This window comes from Oncorhynchus kisutch, linkage group LG16, assembly GCF_002021735.2.
Source record: "Oncorhynchus kisutch isolate 150728-3 linkage group LG16, Okis_V2, whole genome shotgun sequence".
NCBI lineage: Eukaryota > Metazoa > Chordata > Actinopteri > Salmoniformes > Salmonidae > Oncorhynchus > Oncorhynchus kisutch.
Window position 1 is genome coordinate 12,089,515 of NC_034189.2, and position 26,384 is coordinate 12,115,898.

The 26,384-nt window shown below is 42.5% G+C and overlaps 1 protein-coding gene across 1 annotated transcript in view; it reads right to left on the reverse strand.

Annotated features, from left to right (window-relative positions):
• Nucleotides 1-4,972: 4,972 nt before the first annotated feature.
• The window catches only part of LOC109906186 (collagen alpha-5(IV) chain), an 88,949-nt gene continuing 67,537 nt past the window's right edge, over nt 4,973-26,384 (reverse strand). Inside the window, exons 34-48 of the mRNA XM_031791791.1 lie at nt 24,339-24,478; nt 23,345-23,471; nt 23,026-23,205; nt 22,781-22,831; nt 21,982-22,167; nt 18,103-18,236; nt 17,809-17,881; nt 17,254-17,325; nt 16,936-17,064; nt 16,666-16,764; nt 12,468-12,680; nt 11,695-11,872; nt 8,684-8,798; nt 8,302-8,474; nt 4,973-8,080 (exon numbers count right to left, since the gene is read on the reverse strand). Coding sequence (XP_031647651.1) covers nt 7,999-8,080; nt 8,302-8,474; nt 8,684-8,798; nt 11,695-11,872; nt 12,468-12,680; nt 16,666-16,764; nt 16,936-17,064; nt 17,254-17,325; nt 17,809-17,881; nt 18,103-18,236; nt 21,982-22,167; nt 22,781-22,831; nt 23,026-23,205; nt 23,345-23,471; nt 24,339-24,478 — 1,952 coding nt within the window. The 3' untranslated portion in view covers nt 4,973-7,998. The remainder of the gene's footprint in view (nt 8,081-8,301; nt 8,475-8,683; nt 8,799-11,694; nt 11,873-12,467; nt 12,681-16,665; nt 16,765-16,935; nt 17,065-17,253; nt 17,326-17,808; nt 17,882-18,102; nt 18,237-21,981; nt 22,168-22,780; nt 22,832-23,025; nt 23,206-23,344; nt 23,472-24,338; nt 24,479-26,384) is intronic.

Genomic DNA, 26,384 nt, shown 5'->3' on the forward strand with positions numbered 1-26,384 from the left:
TCAGCTATTTTAATAAACGTCTACACAGCTGTCCACAAATGTGGTCTGAATCAGAATGTGTTTAAGATCAGGACACATGATGCATGTTAGCACCTGGTATAAACAGGGATTATGTGTGTGTTTTGGGAGAGTTGGGATTAAATCCAAAAGATACAAATATTTCAGTTTCAAGTTGACAATGGACAATCATGGAATCTTCTTATTTTACCGCGTGTGTGGCTTCCTGTTTGTGTGAAGCCTCATTCCCAAACTGCAGTCACGAAATTCATTAATTCATAGGTCATCTACATTTGACAGATATCCTTCTAAGAACTGGATTATCCAAGCCTATTACCTATAGGACCTAGACCAGTGATTCCCAAACTTTTTATAGTCCCGTACCCCTTCAAACATTCAACCTCCAGCTGTACCCCCTCTAGCACCAGGGTCAGCTGTACCCCCTCTAGCACCAGGGTCAGCTGTACCCCCTCTAGCACCAGGGTCAGCTGTACCCCCTCTAGCACCAGGGTCAGCTGTACCCCCTCTAGCACCAGGGTCAGCTGTACCCCCTCTAGCACAAGGGTCAGCTGTACCCCCTCTAGCACCAGGGTCAGCGCACTCTCAAATGTAGTTTTTAGACATCATTGTAAGCACACACACACTATACGATACATTTATCAAACATTAGAATGAGTGAGTTTTTGTCATGTGGGAAGTGACAAAGAGCTCTTATAGGACCAGTGCACAAATAATAATATAATAATAATCAGCTGATATCTCAAAGTGCTGTACAGAAACCCAGCCTAAACCCCAAACAGCAAGCAATGCAGGTGTAGAAGCACGGTGGCTAGGAAAAACTCCCTGGAAAGGCCAAAACCTAGGAAGAAACCTAGAGAGGAACCAGGCTATGTGGGGTGGCCAGTCCTCTTCTGGCTGTGCCGGGTGGAGATTATAACAGAACATGGCCAAGATGTTCAAATGTTCATAAATAACCAGCATGGTCCAATAATAATAAGGCAGAACAGTTGAAACTGGAGCAGCAGCACGGTTAGGTGGACTGGGGACAGCAAGGAGTTATCATGTCAGGTAGTCCTGGGGCATGGTCCTAGGGCTCAGGTCCTCCGATGATGACCAAGCAAACACAGGTTTTTAGAAATTGTTGCTAATTAATAATATATATATACAGTGCCTTGCGAAAGCATTTTAAGCCCCCTTGAACTTTGCGACATTTCAGGCTTCAAACACAAACATACAAAACTGAAGAATCAACAACAAGTGGGACACAACCACGAAGTGGAACGACATCCACTGGACACCTCAAACCTTCCCAACAAATCAAAAAACGAAAAATTGGGCGTGCAAAATCACCCAGCCCCCCTAAGTTAATACTTTGTAGCGCCACCTTTTGCTGTGATTACAGCTGTAAGTCGCTTGGGGTATGTCTCTATCAGTTTTGCACATCGAGAGACTGACATTTTTTTTCCCATTCCTCCTTGCAAAACAGCTCGAGCTATGTGAGTTTGGATGGAGAGCATTTGTGAACAGCAGTTTTCAGTTCTTTCCACAGATTCTCGATTGGATTCAGGTCTGGACTTTGACTTGGCCATTCTAACACCTGGATATGTTTATTTTTGAACCATTCCATTGTAGATTTTGCTTTATGTTTTGGATCATTGTCTTGTTGGAAGACAAATCTCCGTCCCAGTCTCAGGTCTTTTGCAGACTCCATTTCCCTATTATCCTAGACTATTAACCTAGCCTATTATCCTAGACTATTATCCTAGACTATTAACCTAGCCTATTATCCTAGACTATTAACCTAGACTATTAACCTAGCCTATTACCCTAGCCTATTAACCTAGCCTATTATCCTAGACTATTAACCTAGACTATTATCCTAGACTATTAACCTAGCCTATTATCCTAGACTATTAACCTAGACTATTAACCTAGCCTATTAACCTAGCCTATTATCCTAGACTATTATCCTAGCCTATTATCCTAGACTATTAACCTAGCCTATTATTCTTTTAGCTTATTATCCTAATAGCCTATTATCCTAGCCTATTATCTTAGTCTATTATCCTATTATCCTAGCCTATTACCTTGGCCTATTACCCTATTACCCTATCCTATTATCCTAGCCTATTACCCTATCCTATTATCCTAACCTATTACCCTATCCTATTATCCTAGCCTATTACCCTATTCTATTATCTTAGCCTATTACCCTATCCTATTATCCTATCCTATTACCCTATCCTATTATCCTAGCCTATTACCCTATCCTATTATCCTAGCCTATTATCCTATCCTATTACCCTATCCTATTATCCTAGCCTATTACCCTATCCTATTATCCTAGCCTATTACCCTATCCTATTATCCTAGCCTATTAGCCTATTACCCTATCCTATTATCCTAGCCTATTATCCTAGACTATTAACCTAGCCTATTATTCTTTTAGCTTATTATCCTAATAGCCTATTATCCTAGCCTATTATCTTAGTCTATTATCCTATTATCCTAGCCTATTACCTTGGCCTATTACCCTATTACCCTATCCTATTATCCTAGCCTATTACCCTATCCTATTATCCTAGCCTATTACCCTATCCTATTATCCTAGCCTATTACCCTATTACCCTATCCTATTATCTTAGCCTATTACCCTATCCTATTATCCTATCCTATTACCCTATCCTATTATCCTAGCCTATTACCCCATCCTATTATCCTAGCCTATTATCCTATCCTATTACCCTATCCTATTATCCTAGCCTATTACCCTATCCTATTATCCTAGCCTATTACCCTATCCTATTATCCTAGCCTATTAGCCTATTACCCTATCCTATTATCCTAGCCTATTACCCTATCCTATTATCCTAGCCTATTACCCTATTATCCTAGCCTATTACCCTATTACCCTAGCCTATTAGCCTTTCCTATTACCCTAGCCTATTACCCTATTACCCTAGCCTATTACCCTATTACCCTAGCCTATTAGCCTATCCTATTACCCTAGCCTATTACCCTAGCCTATTACCCTATTACCCTATCCTATTATCCTAAATATGTACCAATCCACCTGGCGCTTGCCTCAACTGCCCTATGGCTGGGCTATCCCACACGTTGTGGAGACTGCACAATGGATGTGTCAAAATGTTGACACAGACCACATTGTATCACAAACCCCAATATTAGGTGTACCAAAACCGTTGTGTCAAATGCGTTGTAGGCTACATCAGTTGTACAACCTGAGTATGTATGGGTCCATAGAGAGACATGTACTGTCACCTCCTTCCAAGCCCAAGTCCTTAAAAAAGGATTCATCATTCTACGCTACTCAATGAGCCTGTAATGGGTTTAATATTAAAGACCTATTGTGAGAAACAGACAGGTAGCTTTAACGTTACCTGAGGACAATAGTAATAGGATTATAGTAAATAACTATATCAGGAATCAAAACAGACTGCAGTGTGGTTTAATGATCTATTTGTGTTTTATTGGTTTTGTTTAATAATGGCTATTTAGGTATATGTAAGCTAATTTAGATTAATTCATTAGCTTTTTAAATGTTATTTAGGGACTGATGTTGATCCACTGTTCCCTACCACCTTCATCTTTCTCCCTGGCTGATGGCTTTGAGACATTACTGTTTCTCCCATAGCAAAGTGGTGCACTGCTCACCGTACAGAATGGTGTGAATTACAACATTGATTCACAGACAGTAATTCTACTCCATTCTATGATGTGCTATCATATCTCTAGTGATTGTCTAGCACAGTCAATGTCTCCTTGAATCTTGGCAGTGCAGGATTAAAGTGTATTGTGTGAGCTGCAGGCATATTGATAAGACATTGCACAGAAGCACATTAGTCAAGGTACTGCTAACAGCAATGGAGGCTCCTCAAAGGAGGAAGGGCGAGGACCATCCTCATAAGTGAATTTAATAAAAAATAGAAATAGTGAAACATTACAAAAGTTGAAGGAGAAACAAGCGAGATAGAGAGAGCTAGCTATATTTCGTAGCATTTTTGTTCTACTTTTACTTAAAGATGCACGGTGTATAAATTGCTCTGCCACTTCCTTATTGCTTATTGTAATAGAAATAAGGCCATGCTCATGAAAAACAAAAATCATCCTCCCTAATCTTTAACGGCACTTCCAAGACAGTGTGCACTTCCAAAATAGTGTGCACTTTCAAGATAGGGGTGAAATATTTGCACACAAAACGATGGACTTTGGGTTTATTTTTTCAGTCTTGAAAGTTTATAACAACTTCTGAATAATATAACATGAAATAAACAAAAACAACAATAGATTTCTGAAATTAATATACAATAATAATGAAAAAGTAGCTTGGAAAAACATCACAGGAAGAATCATCCCATACAGCTCTCCTCATTGGCTGAAGAATAGAAAAAGAAAGAATAGACCAAATTCTATTAAATTCTATTCTTGCAGTACATAACAATACGTACTACCGGCAGTTCATAGTGGGACAACGTAGACCAGAGTAAAGATGTGAATTAATCGGTGGTGTAAAATATTTTATTAAAAATACTATAAAGTACTACTTTATATGGTCATATGGTCAAATGGTTTTACTCCATATATTTTCCCTAACGCCCAAAACTACTTCTTACATTTCGACAGGAATATGGTCCAATTCACGCCCTTTCAAGAAAACATCCCTGGTCATCTCTACTGCCTCTGATCTGGCAGACTCACTAAACACACATGCTTAGTTTGTAAATGATGTCTGAGTGTTGGATTGTGTCCCTGGCTATCTGTAAATGATGTCTGAGTGTTGGAGTGTGTCCCTGGCTATCTGTAAATGATGTCTGAGTGTTGGAGTGTGGCCCCTGGGTACCCGTAAAAAAAGAAAGAAACAAAAGAGAATTGTGCCATCTGGTCTACTTAATATAAGGAATTTGAAATGATTTATTTAAAACCAAATACTTTTATTTTAGACTATTACTCAAGCAGTATTTTATTGAGTGACTATCACTTTTACTTGAGTCATTTTCTATTAAGGTGTGGAGTGGATTTAATTATCAACCTATTATTGCATTCAACGATAGATTACTAGTAAAAATCGGATACAAAAGCTTGAGAGATTGGCATTATCATACACAGTACATCATCATAGGATAGGGTCTTTGATTGGTTGACCGGGAAACACTTTTGTTGTCAGGAGGAGGACAACAGTCAATAGTTTTGTGAAATGGGAAAAAAATGACGACCTTTTGGAGATAAAATAAATGAATGATGAAAAAATCTCACGCCTGTATCTAAATAAAATTGATATAATTATACTTTTTTTCTATATATATATATAATACTGTTTCATTTATTGATGCCATACTTTGTACAATATTTGTGAGTGAATGAGTGAATTAATGAATCCATGAATCAATGCAATGAGTGAAGCAGAGTGAACAAACAAAAATAACCCAGAAATTCGTATTATAGCTAAATACCTATTTTATGTCTTACATAATATACACATTGAATTACTTACATGAAGAGAAATAAGGCCAGTAGTTAACAGGCTGGGAGAGACACAGCAGTGTTAGTTAATAGCACCAAGGAGAATTATTATTTTTTATTTTTTATAAAAAAGAACAATGGAAAGATTCATAAAAAAAATGTAAGCCTAGAAAATAATCAGTCTCGCTAAGAAAGCTCATCAGTGCATCTGTTCTCTTTGATGTTCCGAGGTCAAAGTGCCGATTTGGTAACAACAAAACTAAAAATACTAAAAACTAAAAAAATAGCACATCTGTCTAAAAACAAAATTATGTACCTCGTCTGTGCCAATAACCAAAAATCCACATGTATTATTTTGGTAACATTTCATTTTAATGGGTCCTTATTACAGTGTAATCACATATGTAATTACACTGTATCAAATATTGTAGTTAATTGTAATAACTAACTTATAGTTACACTGTGATAACAATATGTAACTGGTGGTAATTGTTGTTACACACAGGGGTGTAACAACAAATGGTTGTTACCATGCTTGTTATAGATGTTACAGTTTCCGAAAGTATCCCAACGCACCATATTTCAGCCTGCACAAACCACGTGATAAGTGTTAGCCAATTAAAAACCGACCACTACATTGACACAACTCTGCAAAAAAAGATCTGGAGTCTGATACCCAGGTCCAACTGCAACAAAGGGTTCCCAAATGGTTCACATCAAAAACATAGTAAAAATTATTTAATGGTGCATTTGACAATTGGTCAATTACTTTAACCCTCAATTAAACATTTTTAGACACATAAACAGTTATGGTCATTCGTGCCAAAGCCTATTAAGCTTGGTTGAATAAGGGTTTATAAATGCACTTAAAATGGTCATAAGACAAACTCTTATTCCATCATGTAACTTTGCAAGGGTTTTGCTGTTGAGGAACATTTAACATGGGTAGTTAGCTGGCCTTGTATTGGCTAGCTAGCAAATGTTAGCTGGCGTTTTTATTGGGCCTACCAACTAGGCTAGCTAGCTAGCTAGCAAATGTTAGCATGCTGTTTTTATTGGGCCTACCAACTAGGCTAGCTAGCTAGCTAGCAAATGTTAGCATGCTGTTTTTATTGGGCCTACCAACTAGGCTAGCTAGCTAGTTTTTTTTTACCATCTACGGAATAGACTTTCCATGCAATCTGTTGAGATTTGTTGGATTAGCTAGCAGAAATAATTACATTGTACTTATACATATATTACATGTACTCTGTTGTGTACTAGTGTGTTTATTTTCTCACTTTGATGGTGCTTCCAGAAGCGTTATAATGAGGTCCAAGCTGTCGGGCAATGTACTATATAAGTACAAGTTAATTACAAGTAAGTATCCATCAAGATACACTTCATTTTAACGTTCTGAAATCCTTTGTAACAGTAATTACATTGTACTTGTACTTATATTATATGTAGTCCACGGTGTACTTGTGGGTTTATCCTCCCACATAATGGACAACATACACAATCATTGTAAGTAAAATATATATTAGAATCCGGTATGGACACCCATATGGTAGACACCAGTCAGTGAGGTTGTCCTATACCTGATCTGTTTTTTGGAAACTCAACCAAGTTGATACACTTTTTGGGGGGAAACTGCTAACAACAACGAGCGGAGATTTTGAAGCGTGCGCCTTCACGGGTAGGTAATTAGAGCCTATTGAGCCTCCATACTTTGTAATCTTGGACCCAGAACATCTGTCCAGAAGAGATTACAACCTTGTGACAGTTAACACTTATTGGTGAATTAGGTCGAGACTTTCCCATTTGTAACAAGCATGGTAAGCACGGTAACAAGCATGGTAAGCATGGTAACAAGCATGGTAACAAGCATGGTAAGCATGGTAACAAGCATGGTAACAAGCATGGTAACAAGCATGGTAAGCATGGTAAGCATGGTAACAAGCATGGTAAGCATGGTAACAAGCATGGTAACAAGCATGGTAACAAGCATGGTAACAAGCATTTGTTGTTACACCCCTGTAATTACAGACTGAAATGATCACCAGTTACATGTTGTTATTACAGTGTAACTATGAGTTATTACAATTAAATACAATATTTGATACAGCGCAATTACACATTTAATTACACTGTAATAAGGACCCCTTAAAATGAAGTGTTACCATTATTGATAACACTTTATGTATATATATATATATATATTCTCTGCGAAATACAGAAAAAATTTCAACAAAATGCACTTTTGTCACACATTCACCATGGCACCTTTTGTGGATTTTGTGTGTTTCTTTTTGACGTACTTGAGGTAAGTAAAAAGAATGAAAGATTAAATAAATTCATTTTATCAACATTTTTTCTTTTCTTGCTGTGTTGCACAGTAGCACCAATGAAGTTGCTGTTTCCGGAAGACAATGCACCATTGGAGTTCCACCTTGTTCTCACGGAGACGTCAACATCACCCCCACTCCGCCCGCCTGCCGTCGTTGTAGGTCGTCCCCGGCAACGGTTGCCACCGCGCTGTTACGTCCTCTTCATACAGACCACACAGCGGCTAATGCGCGTCGATAGGTTACCTGCCTTCAGCGTCTCTGACTGTGGCTTCCTGTTATGGGTCAGGGGTTAGAGGTCAGGGGTTGGCATCACTGTATGATCACTGGGATCTTTAGATCGTATATGAAAATAACCAATCTGTTTAGCTAGCACTTCCAGTTATAGCTAGAGTGCACTATATAGGGAATAGCGTGCTATTTTAGTAGCAACCTCAGTGTCTTGTACCTAAACATTTCCTGTTTGGAAAATCATTGGTCGATTGATTGATGGTACCTGAACATTTCTGATTGGTCGACAGTGGCCAGCCAGAAGCTGTATGTGTTGCCATAGTAGTTGCAGGTCCCTCGGCCGTGACACTCGATGAAGGGAGAGCTCCGGAACTCCTCTAGACAGGAGCCAGGAGAGGCCAGAGCCTGACCAGAGCCCTCAGCACCTGCACTGGTGTGCTGTTAGAGAGGGAGGTGGAGGGAGAGATAGAAGAGTGAAATAAAGAGGAAGTTGTGTGTGGATATAGTGGGCTTTGAATATGTGTTAACACATTTAAAATGTAAAACTTGATTCATGTGTACCTTGGCAAGGTTTGGTTGGCATGTGTGTGTGTCTGTGAGTGAGTGAGTGAGTGTGTGTGTGAGTGTGAGTCTGTGTCTGTGTGTACCATCATGAAGGAGTATCCGATCCACAGTGGTTCCCAGTAGCTGGGGCAGGTGGGGATCTGAATGGTTTGACTGTGTACAGCGATCACCATGGCAGGGGCCTCACACACTGCACACCTAATAACACACACAGAGGAGTTAAACACACGCTGTTAACATCTAGTCTCATATATCTTAACGCTCACACTGCCTTTACTTTTGAATCAATGTTTGCCAGACTCTTTTGCCAGACTCTTTTGCCAGCACACTTCACCTATTTGATGGTCTGAGTCCTCTTTGCATTCACATTGTTATGTTTAGAAAAGGAACCAATATATCCCCCCCCCCCCCACCAGCATTCACTCAATGTACTAGGTAAAAGTACAGGACAAGCCATTCCATCAGAACGTGTGATCGTACAGCTAGATGTACCTACTTCACATGGAGGTTGGTGGGACCTTAATTGGGGAGGACGGGCTCATGGTAATGGCTGGAGCGGAATCAGTGGAATGGTTTCCATGGTTTCCATGTGTTTGATGCCATTCCATTCACTCCGTTCCAGACGTTATTATGAGCCGACCTCCCCTCAGCAGCCTCCACTGACATACTTACATTTTGGAAACTAATATTCAGGGAGGGGTTGGAAATAAAAAATAATTTTTCAATAATTTAGTTCTGAACAGAATCATTATTTTTCATTCAGTTCCACTGTTCCAAACAGCAAAGTACAGTTTTGATCCGGTCCAAACCAAAAAAAGGCTGGTTTTATAGTGTACCTTTCGCTTATTTTTAAACCTCTGAAATATATGTATTTTTGACATTTAGCGTGACATTAAATGACTTCACCAATCCATGTGGACAGAGCAGCTTGCTGTGGAGCGGGTAAGTGATTTCATCTGTGTTGGAAAGTTGTTAAGAGCAAGTTGTATTTTGCTGCAACAGCCTGGTTTCATAATAACGGAACAGGGCGCAAGATGCAAATGAAATTTAGAGGGGGAGGTGCGAGCGAGAGAAGATGGAGGAAGCTTGTCTTGAAGCACTCTGCATCTTGTTTGGGGAATGCATTATCGGAATTAGGTCCACAGAATTACACCTACGGAGGAGCGGCTTTTATGGAGGAACTTTGAATGTCTTTGAACTTCTGTGTTGGTTTAACTTTGGACCAGAGAAAATGTTAGCTAGCTATCTTAACAAAATTGTGTGTGCAAAGCAGCACTAAAATTAAAAACACGTCTTTTGTTTTTGTAGTAAATAAATCCAATGTGAAACGTGATAACTATAGTATCCTTAACTAGTATTGAAAAAGTAAATCCATTCTTCTCTAATTAAACATCTCTCCCTAATTTCTGAATTATGCTTGTAACATTGTCAGTAGGCTATAGTAACCTATGATTCAGAGGGGGAGGGGCTACAGTAACCTATGATTCAGAGGGGGAGGGGCTACAGTAACCTATGCTTCTGAGGGGGAGGGGCTACAGTAACCTATGCTTCTGAGGGGGAGGGGCTACAGTAACCTATGCTTCAGAGGGGAGGGGCTACAGTAACCTATGCTTCAGAGGGGAGGGGCTACAGTAACCTATGCCCCAGAGGGGGAGGGGCTACAGTAACATATGCTTCCAAGGGGGAGGGGCTACAGTAACCTATGCTTTAGAGGGGGAGGGGCTACAGTAACCTATGCTTTAGAGGGGGAGGGGCAGGTAGCCTACACGTATTGTACACCCACTGGCAAAGACTTCCAACTGGCAGGCTGACACTGGAATCACTTTCTGAGTGACAGAGTGAGGGCTCTGCATAGGTGCATTGTTGACATTTTTGTGGGACTGGGCAAAAAATGCCCGGAACGTAAAATAACATTATTAACTTGTTCCCATGTTTTAAAATAACAGTTCTGTTCCAGAACAGTATATATAAGTTTCATTTTGGGTTCGGGTTCTGTTGCTCAAATAATCGTGTTATTTTACGGTTTTCGGTTCTGTTCACTGAACCCTTGAAAAACATTGCATTTAGTTAAAAGATTAGACAATCATTGTAATCAGAAGATAATATTGACATTTTACATCAATATTACATGTAAATATTATTGGTAGCAGATTAAATAGCAGAAAAATAACTGCAGATGAAATAATGCTGTAGTAGTCTAGTGTCAGTAGTCTAGTGTGAGGGGTTATGTCAGTAGTCTAGTGTGAGGGGTTATGTTAGTGGCCTAGTGTGAGGGGTTATGTCAGTAGTCTAGTGTGAGGGGTTATGTCAGTAGTCTAGTGTGAGGGGTTATGTCAGTAGTCTAATGTGAGGGGTTATGTCAGTAGTCTAGTGTGAGGGGTTATGTCAGTAGTCTAGTGTGAGGGGTTATGTCAGTAGTCTAGCGTGAGGGGTTATGTCAGTAGTCTAGTGTGAGGGGTTATGTCAGTAGTCTAGTGTGAGGGGTTATGTCAGTAGTCTAGTGTGAGGGGTTATGTCAGTAGTCTAGTGTGAGGGGTTATGTCAGTAGTCTAGTGTGAGGGGTTATGTTAGTGGCCTAGTGTGAGGGGTTATGTTAGTGGCCTAGTGTGAGGGGTTATGTCAGTGGCCTAGTGTGAGGGGTTATGTCAGTAGTCTAGTGTGAGGGGTTATGTCAGTAGTCTAGTGTGAGGGGTTATGTCAGTAGTCTAGTGTGAGGGGTTATGTCAGTAGTCTAGTGTGGTCTAGTGTGTGGGGTTATGTCAGTAGCGAACCGATCTCAGACCTCCTCTCGAGATTGTCTCAGCTTCAGGGGTTCTTTTGAGGGTCTGAATTCAGAGTGTTTACCCTGCACTAAGAAAATGCACTGAGTTCACAAAAAAATGTCTCAATTGGACCAAGTGTGAAAACACCCTTAGATGTTATCAAATCATAGTCCCCTTTTGTATCCCCTCCCTCCCTCTCCATCCTTCTCTCCCTCCCTCCCTCCCTCCCTCCCTCCCTCCCTCCCTCCCTCCCTCCCTCCCTCCCTCCCTCCCTCCCTCCCTCCCTCCCTCCCTCCCTCCCTCCCTCCCTCCCTCCCTCCCTCCCTCCCTACCTGCTGATGAAAGGTTTGATGCCTTCTCCGGTGATGGGGGCCATACTCATGGGCATGGGCATGGGTGTAGACAGCCAATAGGAGTAGTCGTTACGGGAGGCGAAGTTACACACGTTGTTGATGTTACAGAACATGAATGGCATGGTGCTGAACCGACGCAGGCAACTACCAGCAGTACCTGACCAATGAGACGAGAGAGGGAGTGAGGAGAGGAAAGAGGGAGGGGGGGAAAGGGAACAGAAGAAAACAGGAAAAAATAAGTGAAGAGAAGATTTGAGGTTAATACTGTGAGTTGCTTCTCTCACAACCACAACCATCTGTGTTCATGAATGTCATCGTGTATCTCCAGTCTCTTACCCAGGTCCTGTCTGTGTGCCCTCTCATTACTCTCTCTCTCTCTCTCTCTGTGTGTGTGTGTGTCTTACCTAGGTCCTGTCCGTGTGCCCTCTCATTACTCTATGTGTGTGTGTGTCTTACCTAGGTCCTGTCCGTGTGCCCTCTCATTACTCTCTGTGTGTGTGTGTGTCTTACCTAGGTCCTGTCCGTGTGCCCTCTCATTACTCTCTGTGTGTGTGTGTATGTGTGTCTTACCTAGGTCCTGTCCGTGTGCCCTCTCGTTGCCCTCTGTGTGTGTGTGTGTGTGTGTGTGTGTGTGTCTTACCTAGGTCCTGTCCGTGTGCCCTCTCATTACTCTCTGTGTGTGTGTGTGTGTCTTACCTAGGTCCTGTCCGTGTGCCCTCTCATTACTCTCTGTCTGTGTGTGTGTGTCTTACCTAGGTCCTGTCCGTGTGCCCTCTCATTGCCCTGTACGTAGAGCAGAGAGAACCCGTCGTAGATGAGGCTGGTCCCTTCGGGGCAGGTAGGGACATATTCAGCCTGGCTGTGTCTCGAGATCAGGAAGCCATGGGTCACAGAGGCTGAGCCGGGGTTACCTGGGGGGCCCTGCTGACCATCTGAACCAGTGGGACCTGGGTACCCACGCTGACCTGAGAACAGGGGATAGAATGGACATTAAACAACTCAATACACTTAATGAACAATACTATAGTTTACTTGATTTTAGTTAATTTGACACTTCTTGAGCTATGTATTGGAGAGTAGGAGACTAGGAGAGATATAGGAGACAAAGGGGACAATAATAATAACATGACATTAATATGAATATGATTGATATTAATATGAATCCATTTTAATAAATGGTTCCAGCATGGAGTATCATTTGGCCAAACTATTTCTGGTTTGCTCTGGCAGACCTATTTCTGGTTTGCTCTGGCAGACCTATTTCTGGTTTGCTCTGGCAGACCTATTTCTGGTTTGCTCTGGCAGACCTATTTCTGGTTTGCTCTGGCCGACCTATTTCTGGTTTGCTCTGGCAGACCTATTTCTGGTTTGCTCTGGCAGACCTATTTCTGGTTTGCTCTGGCAGACCTGGGCCAAAACGTGAAAAAACTTCTCAAATACTTGGTTCAGTTTGGTCGGTACAGTGGACCCTGTGGAATAGTCCCAAAAATGGAAAACTTCAAGCTAAATCAAATGCACCTCAATGTATTTGATCAAGGTTTGTTTGATGACTCAATCTTGTCTATACTGTCCAGTCATTGACACAGAGAACAAGGAACATTAAGAACTCAATGAACAGTAGGCTACTATAACCAAGTTGACTTGATGGGTGTTTATTTACACTTCTAGAGCTATGTATTGTAATGACTATTGACTAATGATACAATACATTCAGAAAGTATTCAGACCCCTTGACTTTTTCCACATTGTGTGACGTTACAGACTTATTCTACAAATTATGAAATAGTTTTCCCCCCTTATCAATCTACACACAATACTTCGTAATGACAAAGCTTAAAACAGGTTTTTAGAAAATTTTGCAAATGAGGTTGAATGAATTGTCCGTAGAGCTCTGAGACAGGATTGTGTCGAGGCACAGATCTGGGGAAGGGTACTAAAACATTTCTGAAGCATTGAAGGTCCCCAAAAACACAGTGGCCTCAATCATTCTTAAATGGAAGAAGTTTGCTCTCAAGCTCTGTCAGGTTGGATGGGGACAGCTATTTTCAGGTCCGGGCTATGGCTGGGCTACTCAAGGACATTCAGAGACTTATCCAGAAGCACCTCCTGGTCTTGGCTGTGTGCTTAGAGTCGTTGTCCTGTTGGAAGGTGAACCTTCGCTCCAGTCTGAGATCTTTTGCACTTTGGAGCAAGTTAACGGTGTTAACTAACCTCCAGACAAGCTTCAATGCCATACAACTCTCCTTCCGTGGCCTCCAATTGCTCTTAAATGCAAGTAAAACTAAATGCATGCTCTTCAACCGATCGCTGCCCACACCTGCCCGCCCGTCCAGCATCACTACTCTGGACGGTTCTGACTTAGAATATGTGGACAACTACATATACCTAGGTGTCCGGTTAGACTGCAAACTCTCCTTCCAGACTCATCTCCAATCCAAAATTAAATCTAGAATCAGCTTCCTATTTCACAACAAAGCATCCTTCAATCATGCTGCCAAACATACCCTCGTAAAACTGACTATACTACCGATCCTTGACTTCAGCGATGTCATTTACAAAATATCCTCCAACACTATTCAGCAAATTGGATGTAGTCTATCACAGTGCCATCCGTTTTGTCACCAGAGCCCCATATACTACCCACCACTGCGACCTTTATGCTCTCGTTGGCTGGCCCTCGCTTCATACTCGTTGCTAAACCCATTGGCTCCAGGTCATCTATAAGTCTTTGCTAGGTAAAGCCCCACCTTATCTCAGCTCACTGGTCACCATAGCAGCACCCACCCGTAGCACATGCTCCAGCAGGTATATTTCACTGGTCACCCCCAAAGCCAATTCCTCCTTCGGCCGCCTTTCCTTCCAGTTCTCTGCTGCCAATGACTGGAATGAACTGAAAAAATCACTGAAGCTGGAGACTCATATCTCCCTCACTAGCTTTAAGCACCAGCTGTCAGAGCAGCTCACAGATCACTGCACCTGTACATAGCCCATCTGTAAATAGCCCATCCAACTACCTCATCCCAATACTGTTATTTATTAGATTTATTTTGCTCCTTTGCACCCAAGTATCTCTACTTGCACATTCATCTTTTGCACATCTATCACTCCAGTGTTTAATTGCTATATTGTAATTATTTTGCCACTATGGCCTATTTATTGCACACACTGCACACCTATTTATTGCACACCTTATCTGCACACACTGGATATATATATATATTTTTTTTATCCCTTTTTCCCTAATTGGTATCCAATTAGTAGTAGTTACTGTCTTGTCTCATCGCTGCAACTCCTGTTCGGACTCGGGAGAGGCGAAGGTCAAGAGCCATAAGTCCCCCGAAACACAACCCAACCAAGCCACACTGCTTCTTGACAGAAAGCACATTCATCATCGGATTCTTGGTCACTTCCCTGACCAAGGCCATTCTCGCCCGATTGCTCAGTTTGGCTGGGCGGCCAGCTCTAGGAAGAGTCTTGGTGGTTCCAAACTTCTTCCATTTAAGAATGTTGGAGGCCACTGTGTTCCTAGGGACCTTCAATGCTGCAGAAATATTCTGGTGCCCTTCCCCAGATCTGTGCCTCGACACAATCTTGTCTCCGAGCTCTACGGATAATTCATTCGAACTCATGGCTTGGTTTTTTCTCTGACATGCACTGTCAACTGTGGGACCTTTTACAGACAGGTGTGTGACTTTCCAAATCATGTTGGGGCGGCAAGTAGCCAAGTGGTTAGAGTGTTGAACTACTAACCGGAAGGTTACAAGATCGAATCCCTGAGCTGACAAGGTAAAAATCTGTCGTTCTGCCCCTGAACAACATAATAAGAATGTGTTCTAAACTGACTTGCCTAGTAAAATAAATGTCCAATCAATTGAATATACCACAGGTGGACTCCAATCAAGTTGTAGAAACATCTCAAGGATGATCAATGGAAACAGGATGCACAGCTCAATTTTGAGTCTCATAGCAAAGGGTCAGAATACTTACATAAATAAGATATTTCTGTTTGATTTTTTTACTTGCAAACATTTCTAAAAACATGTTTTCGCTTTGTCATTATGGGGTATTGTGTGTAGATTGCAAAAAAATAAATATATATTTAATCAATTTTAGAAAAGGCTGTAATGCAACAAAATATGAAATATCTGAATGTCTGAATATTTACAGGCACTGTACATGACTGACATACACAATGGAAGGTTAGGTCTGTGTAACATAGAATATGTACTCCATGAGATTTTAAACATTATTCGTAGGCTAGATGGAAGGTTAGGTCTGGGCGGCAAGTAGCCTAGTGGTCAAGAGCATTGGGCCAGAAAAATCTGTTGCTGTGCCCTTGAGCAAGGCTAAGGACCTGAGCAAGATGGAAGGTTAAGTCTGTGTAACATAGAGTATGTAGTTCAGGAGGTTTGAACCATTATTAGTGTTCTAAGGACCTGAGCCAGATGGAAGGTTAAGTCTGTGTAACATAGAGTATGTAGTTCAGGAGGTTTGAACCATTATTAGTGTTCTAAGGACCTGAGCCAGATGGAAGGTTAAGTCTGTGTAACATAGAGTATGTAGTTCAGGAGGTTTGAACCATTATTAGTGTTCTAAGGACCTGAGCAAGATGGAAGGTTAAGTCTGTGTAACATAGAGTATGTAGTTCAGGAGGTTTGAACCATTATTAGTGTTCTAAGGACCTGAGCCAGATGGAAGGTTAAGTCTGTGTAACATAGAGTATGTAGTTCAGGAGGTTTGAACCATTATTAGTGTTCTAAGGACCTGAGCAAGATGGAAGGTTAAGTCTGTGTAACATAGAGTATGTAGTTCAGGAGGTTTGAACCATTATTAGTGTTCTATGGACCTGAGCAAGATGGAAGGTTAAGTCTGTGTAACATAGAGTATGTAGTTCAGGAGGTTTGAACCATTATTAGTGTTCTATGGACCTGAGCCAGATTGCAAACTTACCTGGCTGTCCGGCGGGTCCAGAGTCTCCCTTGCGGCCGAAGGCTCCACTGAATCCTGGGGGTCCTTCAGGACCGGGGTCCCCTGGTTGACCGGGCTGACCTGAAACAGACCAGAGGACTCAGTGAGTGGTCTCCATTTGAGGGGAAAACTAGCTTCCTCCAGTAACTAGCTAAATGCAGCTTTAAGCCTTCTCTGGCAAAACGAAGCTGACTGTAACTTTATAAATTAAGTCCTGTGTCAAACAGACACTGGGTGTGACAGTCCAATGACCTGAGCGTCCCTCCTGTCCGGGGGGTCCTTGGGAGCCACGGTTGCCTGGCAGACCTGAAGGGCCAGGGGGGCCACGTTCTCCCTTCAGCATGATGGGGGTCGCAGCGACACCTGGGTCGCCTTGGTTTCCTGGAGTTAACAAAGACGGGGGTCAGAGTGTATGTGTGTATGTGTGTGTGTGTAGTGTGTGTGTATGTGTGTAGTGTGTGTGTGTGTGTGTGTGTGTGTGTGTGTGTGTGTGATCGCTAACAGACACCCACTGCTTTCAGCCATTCATCTTTCTGGTGTTTCTCCTTTAGGGTGCAACACTAGACTCACCAGCAGGACCAGGATCTCCAGGATCTCCAGGCAGACCGGATGATCCAGGGCTTCCAGATTCTCCCTTTAGTCCTGGAGTGGAAAAAGAGAGGTAGAGAGAGTAAGGGAGGAGAGAGAGAGAGGGAGGAAAAGGGAGAGAGGAGTGGAGAGAGAGAGGGAGGAGAGAGGGAAAAGGAGGAGAGAGGGAGGAGAGAAGGAGAGGGAAGGAGTGAAGAGAGATGGAGGAGAGAGGGAGAGGGAGGAGAGAGGGAGAGGGAGGAGAGAGGGAGAGGGGAGGAGAGGGAGCGGGGAGGAGTGGAGAGAGAGGGAGGAGAGAGGGAAAAGGAGGAGAGAGGGAGAGGGGAGGAGAGAGGGAGAGGGAGAGGGAAGGAGTGGAGAGAGAGGGAGGAGAGAGGGAAAAGGAGGAGAGAGGGAGAGGGAGGAGAGAAGGAGAGGGAAGTAGTGAAGAGAGAGATGGAGGAGAGAGGGAAGGAGTGGAGAGAGTCAACGTCAGTGTTGATAATGTCAATGCTATTGCTAATGTAAACGTATGTAATAATGCTGTTACTCGTTTACCTGGGAATCCGGGAACGCCGGGAAGTCCAATGTCTCCCTTCAGCCCGCTGCCACCAGGAGGGCCAGGAATACCCTGGTCACGTGATAGGGGAGAGGTCATGGGTTATGTAACATCACAATCCCAGATGGAATTCTAATTTACTTCACACAATCCCAAACCGACCCATAGTCCCTTTCCCTGGGTTAGTATCTATATTTGAGAGGAGAGGATCAATGAAAGCAATTTGGTCCATGATTGAAATGGAATTGATCCTGCTATCAATATCTATGGATCTAAGTTGTTTGGTTCCTTACTGGGAATCCGGGCAATCCCAATTCTCCCTTCGCTCCGGGGAAACCAGGGGATCCGGAAGATCCAGGGATTCCCTTCTCACCTTTGGTCCCTCCGCTGCCCCCAAGGCCACGAGGACCCTCCGGGCCAGGAGGACCTTCACACACAGAGGTCAGAGGTCAGAGATAACAAACAACTCAACCTGACATTATAACAAAAAACAATATTAGTGTTACTGTTACTGTAGAACACTATCTGATCCATCTCTATGGTTACTGTAGAACACTATCTGATCCATCTCTATGGTTACTGTAGAACACTATCTGATCCATCTCTATGGTTACTGTTGAACACTATCTGATCAATCTCTATGGTTACGGTAGAACACTATCCGATCCATCTCTATGGTTACTGTAGAACACTATCTGATCCATCTCTATGGTTACTGTAGAACACGATCTGATCCATCTCTATGGTTACTGTAGAACACTATCTGATCCATCTCTATGGTTACTGTAGAACACTATCTGACCCATCTCTATGGTTACTGTTAAACACTATCTGATCCATCTCTATGGTTACTGTAGAACACTATCTGATCCATCTCTATGGTTACTGTATAACACTATCTGACCCATCTCTATGGTTACTGTAGAACACTATCTGATCCATCTCTATGGTTACTGTAGAACACTATCTGATCCATCTCTATGGTTACTGTAGAACACTATCTGACCCATCTCTATGGTTACTGTTAAACACTATCTGATCCATCTCTATGGTTACTGTAGAAAACTATCTGATCCATCTCTATGGTTACTGTAGAAAACTATCTGATCCATCTCTATGATTACTGTTAAACACTATCTGACCCATCTCTATGGTTACTGTTGAACACTATCCGATCCATCTCTATGGTTACTGTAGAACACTATCTGATCCATCTCTATGGTTACTGTAGAACACGATCTGATCCATCTCTATGGTTACTGTAGAACACTATCTGATCCATCTCTATGGTTACTGTAGAACACTATCTGACCCATCTCTATGGTTACTGTTAAACACTATCTGATCCATCTCTATGGTTACTGTAGAACACTATCTGATCCATCTCTATGGTTACTGTAGAACACTATCTGATCCATCTCTATGGTTACTGTAGAACACTATTATTTAAATTAATACCTGCTTGGGGTTTGGCTGTGTACATATATGATGAAACGGAAGTATTTGTAATAGTTTGAAAGGGAAAGCTAAATAGTGTCAGTTCTTAAAGTATTTAATGATAATGGAGAAAATGCTAACATCTCTATATTGTCTTACATTACATAATGCTAAATTCATGTCGATCAACTACTTAATCAACAAATGAGTCAATTCCAAGATGAACACAATTACTGTATTTAGTGTTAGAAGTTTATGTGTTAATAACTAACATATGATTCATTCAAATGATCATCAGAAACAGTGGTTGCTAAAAAAGGTTTGGATTATTTCTAAACACGGTTTGTTTTTATAAAATCTCAGTCTGTTACCACATTTAAAGACAAAACATACAAAAACATTCTATCAAAAGTCCTTTTAATTAAGGTTCTCTGACCAGGAAAACTGAGATTAGCAGGACTAAAAAAGGCATGATCAGAAATTAAGGGAAGAAAGTAATTTATCAAATCAAAATCAAGAGATCCAAGACCATTCGGCAACACTTTGACTGCACTGTGTGTTCTAAGGTTCTAGATTGGTTTTCCAGAACAGGGTCACAGTGAGATGAAAGAGTTCTAAATGTTGTTCTTGGTCAGGAGACCAACATGCAGTAGGACAGAAGCCTGGGTACATGAACTCTGACTTGAGGGACCTGGTCACTGACACGCGTATCATCAGAGGGGGTGGGGCCACACCACAGGGGGTGGAGTCAAGCCACAGGAAACAGGAAGTACATTTCATCGCGCTCAACACTATATGGGGATGACGCTAGTCACACACTGAGCTGGGCTAGTAGTACTGGGCTCAATAATGCTTGATATAATATTATTCATGTAAAGAAAATACAGGTAACTACCTAAATAATGGAGAATGAGGGATACAAAGTATATTGAAAGCAGGTGCTTCAACACAGGTGTGATCCCTGAGTTATTTAAGCAATCAACATCCCATCATGCTTAGCGTCATGTATAAAAATGCTGGGCAGGCCATTAGTTTGGCTACCATGGCTATGCCCCCATAGGATGGTCAATACCGCCATCCACAGGACACGACCGGTCATTGAATGGTTTGATGAGCCTGAACAACGATGTAAACCATATGAAATGGCTGTCACAGTCATCAGATCTTAACACTTCTGAGAGAGTTTGGAGCGGCGTCTGAGGCGGTTTCCACCACAGGTCAAACAAAACACCAAATTATGGAATTTGTTGCATCTTTCTGATTGAGCTCCAGACACTTGTAGAATCGAGGCCAAGGTGCAGAGAAGCTGTTCTGGCTTGTGGTGGCTGTGGTGTGGTGGCTGTGGTGTGGTTGGTGTGGTGTGGCTGTGGTGTGGTTGGTGTGGTGTGGTGTGGTTGGTGTGGCTGTGGTGTGGTGGTGGTGTGGTGTGGTGTGGTGTGGTGTGGTGTGGTGTGGCGTGGCGTGGGTGTGGAGTGGCGTGGGTGTGGTGTGGTGTGGCGTGGGTGTGGTGGTGTGGTGTGGTGTGGGTGTGGTGTGGTGTGGTTGGTGTGGTTGGTGTGGTGGTGTGGAGGTGTGGTGTGGCGTGGGTGTGGTGGTGTGGTGTGGTTGGTGTGGTGTGGTTGGTGTGGTGTGGTGGTGTGGTGTGGTTGGTGTGGTGTGGTGGTGTGGTGTGGTGTGGTTGTGGTTGTGGTTGTGGTTGTGGTTGTGGTTGTGGTGGTGTGGTGTGGTTGTGGTGTGGTGGTGTGGTGGCCCAACTCCCTATTAAGACACTTCATGTTGGTGTTTCCTTCATTTTGGCAGTTACCTGTATGTGTAACTAGATCTCTAATTTAAGATACTTTTGGGAGGTATTTTCTGGTACAGTTATAGGTGGGAAGGAGATAGTGATTTGAGGAAATCGAATAGGATGCTATAGACCCCTGAATCTCAACTCTGGACCTGGAAGCCAGATCCACTTTGTGTTTTAATTGTTCCCCTCTAATCAGGGACAAATTTAGACCTGGGACACCAAGGTGGGTGCAATTAATGATTGGGTGGAACAGAAAACCGGCAGGCTCCAGACCTCGTAGGGTCAGAGTTGAATACCGCTGTCATAGAGGATTATAGACCTATAGAAATCCCCTTTTAGTCACACTGATGAAACCAAGATTGAAGTCTTTGGCCTGAATGTCAAGCGTCACGTCTGGAGGAAACCTGGCACCATCCCTACGGTGAAGCATGGTGGTGGCAGCATCATGCTGTGGGGATGTTTTTCAGCATCAGGGACTGGGAGACTAGTCAGGATTCAGGAAAAGATTAACAGAGCAAAGCACAGAGAGATCCTTGATGAAAACCTGCTCCAGAGTGCTGAGGATCTCAGACTGGAGTGAAGGTTCACCTTCCAATTGACAGCGACACGAAGCACACATCCAAGAAAATGCAGGAGTGGCTTCAAGACAAGTCTCTGAATGTCCTTGAACCTGATTGAACATCTCTGGAGAGACCTGAAAATAGCTGTGCAGCGACACTCCCCATCCAACTTGACAGAGCTTGAGAGGATCTGCAGAGACGAATGGGAGAAACTCCCATGTGCCAAGCTTGTAGCGTCATACCCAAGAAGACTCAAGGCTGTAATTGCTGCCAACTATTACATACATACATACACTCCAACCAGGAGGTTCTACACTTCAAAATGGCCAGAAAACCAGGTAGCAACGTTGGCTATCAGGTGATGGAGTGATCGATTCAAAATATACCTCCTCTTCCAGGGGGGCCGGGGGATCCACTGTTACCCTTGGGCCCCTGGAGGGCCACACCTGTGGCACCAGGGGGCCCGATGCTCCCGGGGGACCCAGGTTGGCCGGGGAAGCCCATCTCTCCCTTCTGACCAGGGAACCCAGGGTTACCTGGAAGACCAGGGGCGCCAAAATCTCCCTTAGCACCTGGAGGGGACAGACGGCAACCACACAGGGTCATTTCAGAATCAGAATCACTTTAAATAGCCAAGTACATTTTTACACATACCTGGAAATTGACTAAGTGAATTGACTCAGTGAATTGGTGCTGCCAGCAATAGCATTAGTAGCAGCAGTAGCAGTGAATTGACTCAGTGAATTGGTGCTGCCAGCAATAGACAAATTGTAAAGACAGAGTACAGATGGAATACAAACATTATACAGACAGTATATACAATATAAATACAGAGAACCTGAAACATTGAACATTTGGTGGGGTGGAGGAGAAGTGTTGATTGAAGGATGTTGGTCGATGTAGCGTTGTAGTATTAGTAGTAGTAGAAGTAGTAGTAGTAGAAGTAGTAGTAGTGGTGGTGGTAGTAGTAGTATTAGTAGTAGTAGTGGTGGTGGTAGTAGTAGTATTAGTAGCAGTAGCAGTAGTATTAGTAGTAGAGTTTTGTGGTGTGCATGGTGTGTGTGGTGTGTGTATGCTGTGTTTATTGTGTCTGTATGATGTGTATGGAATGTGTGGTGTCTGTACGGTGTGTACAGTGTGTATGGTGTCTGTATGGTGGGTACAATCCAGTAGTGTGACTCTCACCTGGTGACCCTGGGAGACCAGGAGAACCTGGGCCGCCGAAACCAGAAAGACCTGGAAGAGAAGAAGATCATGGAAAACAAGAGGAGTGAGACTATTATATAACACATTTTGGAAGAATCTTCATTTTCAAAGAGATTTGAAAGAGAATAGTCATACCATTATACAAGTATATGGTCTTTCTGCGTAATATCACCATGACACGCACAACTTGTAATGTAGTTTTCTCGCGTGACTACGCCACCTACCTTGGTCTCCTTTGACTCCCGCTGGTCCAGGGATTCCGTCGCGACCTGCCTGACCCTTGTCGCCTGGGAACCCAGGTGATCCGGCACGGCCATTCTCTCCCGGTCGCCCAGGGCCTCCGGCGAGACCGGGGTTACCAGGGGTACCGTCCAGACCCTTAGGCCCGGGAATACCGGGAGAACCTAAATGAATTACCGTAAAGACAGAAGGACAGACTTAATGACACAGATAGATGGATTTTACATGAAGACACTATTCCTGTTTTTTCCACTGTCCAGCACTGGTGGTTAGCACCAGAACCGTTAGTTACCGGAAGCGTACCTTGGAATCCTGGGAGGCCGGGGTCGCCTTTGGCTCCGGGGCCACCGGGAAACCCTGGAAGCCCTGGTGTTCCGGGAGTTCCTTTCACTCCATTTTGTCCGGGGAATCCCGACCGACCAGGCTCACCCTGTGTGTGAGAGTATGTGAGAGTGTATGAGTGTGAGAGTGTGTGTGTGAGAGTGTGTGAGAGCGTATGAGTGTGAGAGTGTGTGTGTGAGAGTGTGTGAGAGCGTATGAGTGTGAGAGTGTGTGCGTATGAGTGTGAGAGTGTGTGCGTATGAGTGTGAGAGTGTGTGAGAGCGTATGAGTGTGAGAGCGTATGAGTGTGAGAGTGTGTGAGAGCGTATGAGTGTGAGAGCGTATGAGTGTGAGAGTGTGTGAGAGCGTATGAGTGTGAGAGTGTGTGAGAGCGTATGAGTGTGAGAGTGTGTGTGTGTGAGAGAGAGAGAGGAATAAAGTTACATTATAGAGAACAGTCATTTCTCTAATATTGAAAGTAAAACTAACAGCTCTACAACTAACAGCTCTACAACTAACAGCTCTACAACTAACAGCTCTACAACTAACAGCTCTACAACTAACAGCTCTACAACTAACAGCTCTACAACTAACAGCTCTACAACTAACAGCTCTACAACTAACAGCTCTACAACTAACAGCTCTACAACTAACAGCTCTACAACTAACAGCTCTACAACTAACAGCTCTACAACTAACAGCTCTACAACTAACAGCTCTACAACTAACAGCTCTACAACTAACAGCTCTACAACTAACAGCTCTACAACTAACAGCTCTACAACTACTGATAATAAAGATAACAACATCATCAATATTTCACTTTTCTATATATTACAAATCTCATTCATATTGAGTCGACAGTTCACTACAAAATACTCAAATAACTCATCTAAACCTGGAGAGATAAAGATTCAAGCATAAAGGAACCCGTGGTTCTATGCAGTTCTAGATGGTTCTAAAATCATTTCCGTACCTTGGGACCTGTAGCTCCTGTGGCACCAAATCCGGGGGAACCTGGGTCTCCTTTAGCTCCGGGGAACCCTGGTGCTCCTGAACTACCGGGCACGCCCGACCGACCTAGCTGACCTGGAGTTCCTTTCGCTCCTGTGGGTCCTGTGACATCATCATAAATGGACAATAAGATTAGCGCAGTTGGCCAAATAGAGTTCATTCACAACACTCCAACTATGATTCATCTATCAATCAGTTCACTGACAACACTAATCAATCAGTTCACTGAAAACACTAATCAATCAGTTCACTGACAACACTAATCAATCAGTTCACTGACAACACTAATCAATCAGTTCACTGACAACACTAATCAATCAGTTCACTGACAACACTAATCAATCAGTTCACTGACAACACTAATCAATCAGTTCACTGAAAACACTAATCAATCAGTTCACTGAAAACACTAATCAATCAGTTCACTGAAAACACTAATCAATCAGTTCACTGACAACACTAATCAATCAGTTCACTGAAAACACTAATCAATCAGTTCACTGAAAACACTAATCAATCAGTTCACTGAAAACACTAATCAATCAGTTCACTGAAAACACTAATCAATCAGTTCACTGAAAACACTAATCAATCAGTTCACTGACAGCACTAATCAATCAGTTCACTGACAGCACTATTTTCATCACTAAACTACAGAACTACTGATTCATAATGGGTTTATATCAACAGGAGTGTGTTAGATGGTTGAGAATGGCCGAGTCTAAGGGGTTATGGTTGAGAATGGCCGAGTCTAAGGGGTTATGGTTGAGAATGGACGAGTCTAAGGGGTTATGGTTGAGAATGGCCGAGTCTAAGGGGTTATGGTTGAGAATGGCCGAGTCTAAGGGGTTATGGTTGAGAATGGCCGAGTCTAAGGGGTTATGGTTGAGAATGGCCGAGTCTAAGGGGTTATGGTTGAGAATGGCCGAGTCTAAGGGGTTATGGGGTCTTTAAACACATTTTATAATTATTTATTGCATTTTAGTGAATAAAATATAAAAGTGACAAGAGAATAAACATATCATGGTGGTGCAGAGTGGATATGGGAAATTATAGAACATGATGGTGATGATATGAGGTTATAGAACATGATGGTGATGATGTGAGGTTATATAACATGACAGTGATGATATGAGGTTATATAACATGATGGTGATGATGATGATATGAGGTTATAGAACATGATGGTGATGATATGAGGTCATATAACATGATGGTGATGATGATGATATGAGGTCATAAAACATGACAGTGATGATATGAGGTTATAGAACATGATGGTGATGGTGATGATATGAGGTTATAGAACATGATGGTGATGGTGATGATATGAGGTTATAGAACATGATGGTGATGGTGATGATATGAGGTTATAGAACATGATGGTGATGGTGATGATATGAGGTTATAGAACATGATGGTGATGGTGATGATATGAGGTTATAGAACATGACAGTGATGATATGAGGTTATAGAACATGATGTTGATGATGATGATATGAGGTTATATAACATGACAGTGATGATATGAGGTTATAGAACATGATGGTGATGGTGATGATGTGAGGTTATATAACATGATGGTGATGATATGAGGTTATAGAACATGATGGTGATGATATGAGGTTATAGAACATGATGGTGATGGTGATGATGTGAGGTTATAGAACATGATGGTGATGGTGATGATATGAGGTTATAGAACATGACAGTGATGATGTGAGGTTATAGAAAATGATGGTGATGATATGAGGTTATAGAACATGATGGTGATGGTGATGATGTGAGGTTATAGAACATGATGGTGATGGTGATGATATGAGGTTATAGAACATGATGGTGATGATATGAGGTTATAGAACATGATGGTGATGATATGAGGTTATAGAACATGATGGTGATGATATGAGGTTATAGAACATGATGGTGATGATATGAGGTTATAGAACATGATGGTGATGATATGAGGTTATAGAAAATTATGGTGATGATATGAGGTTATAGAACA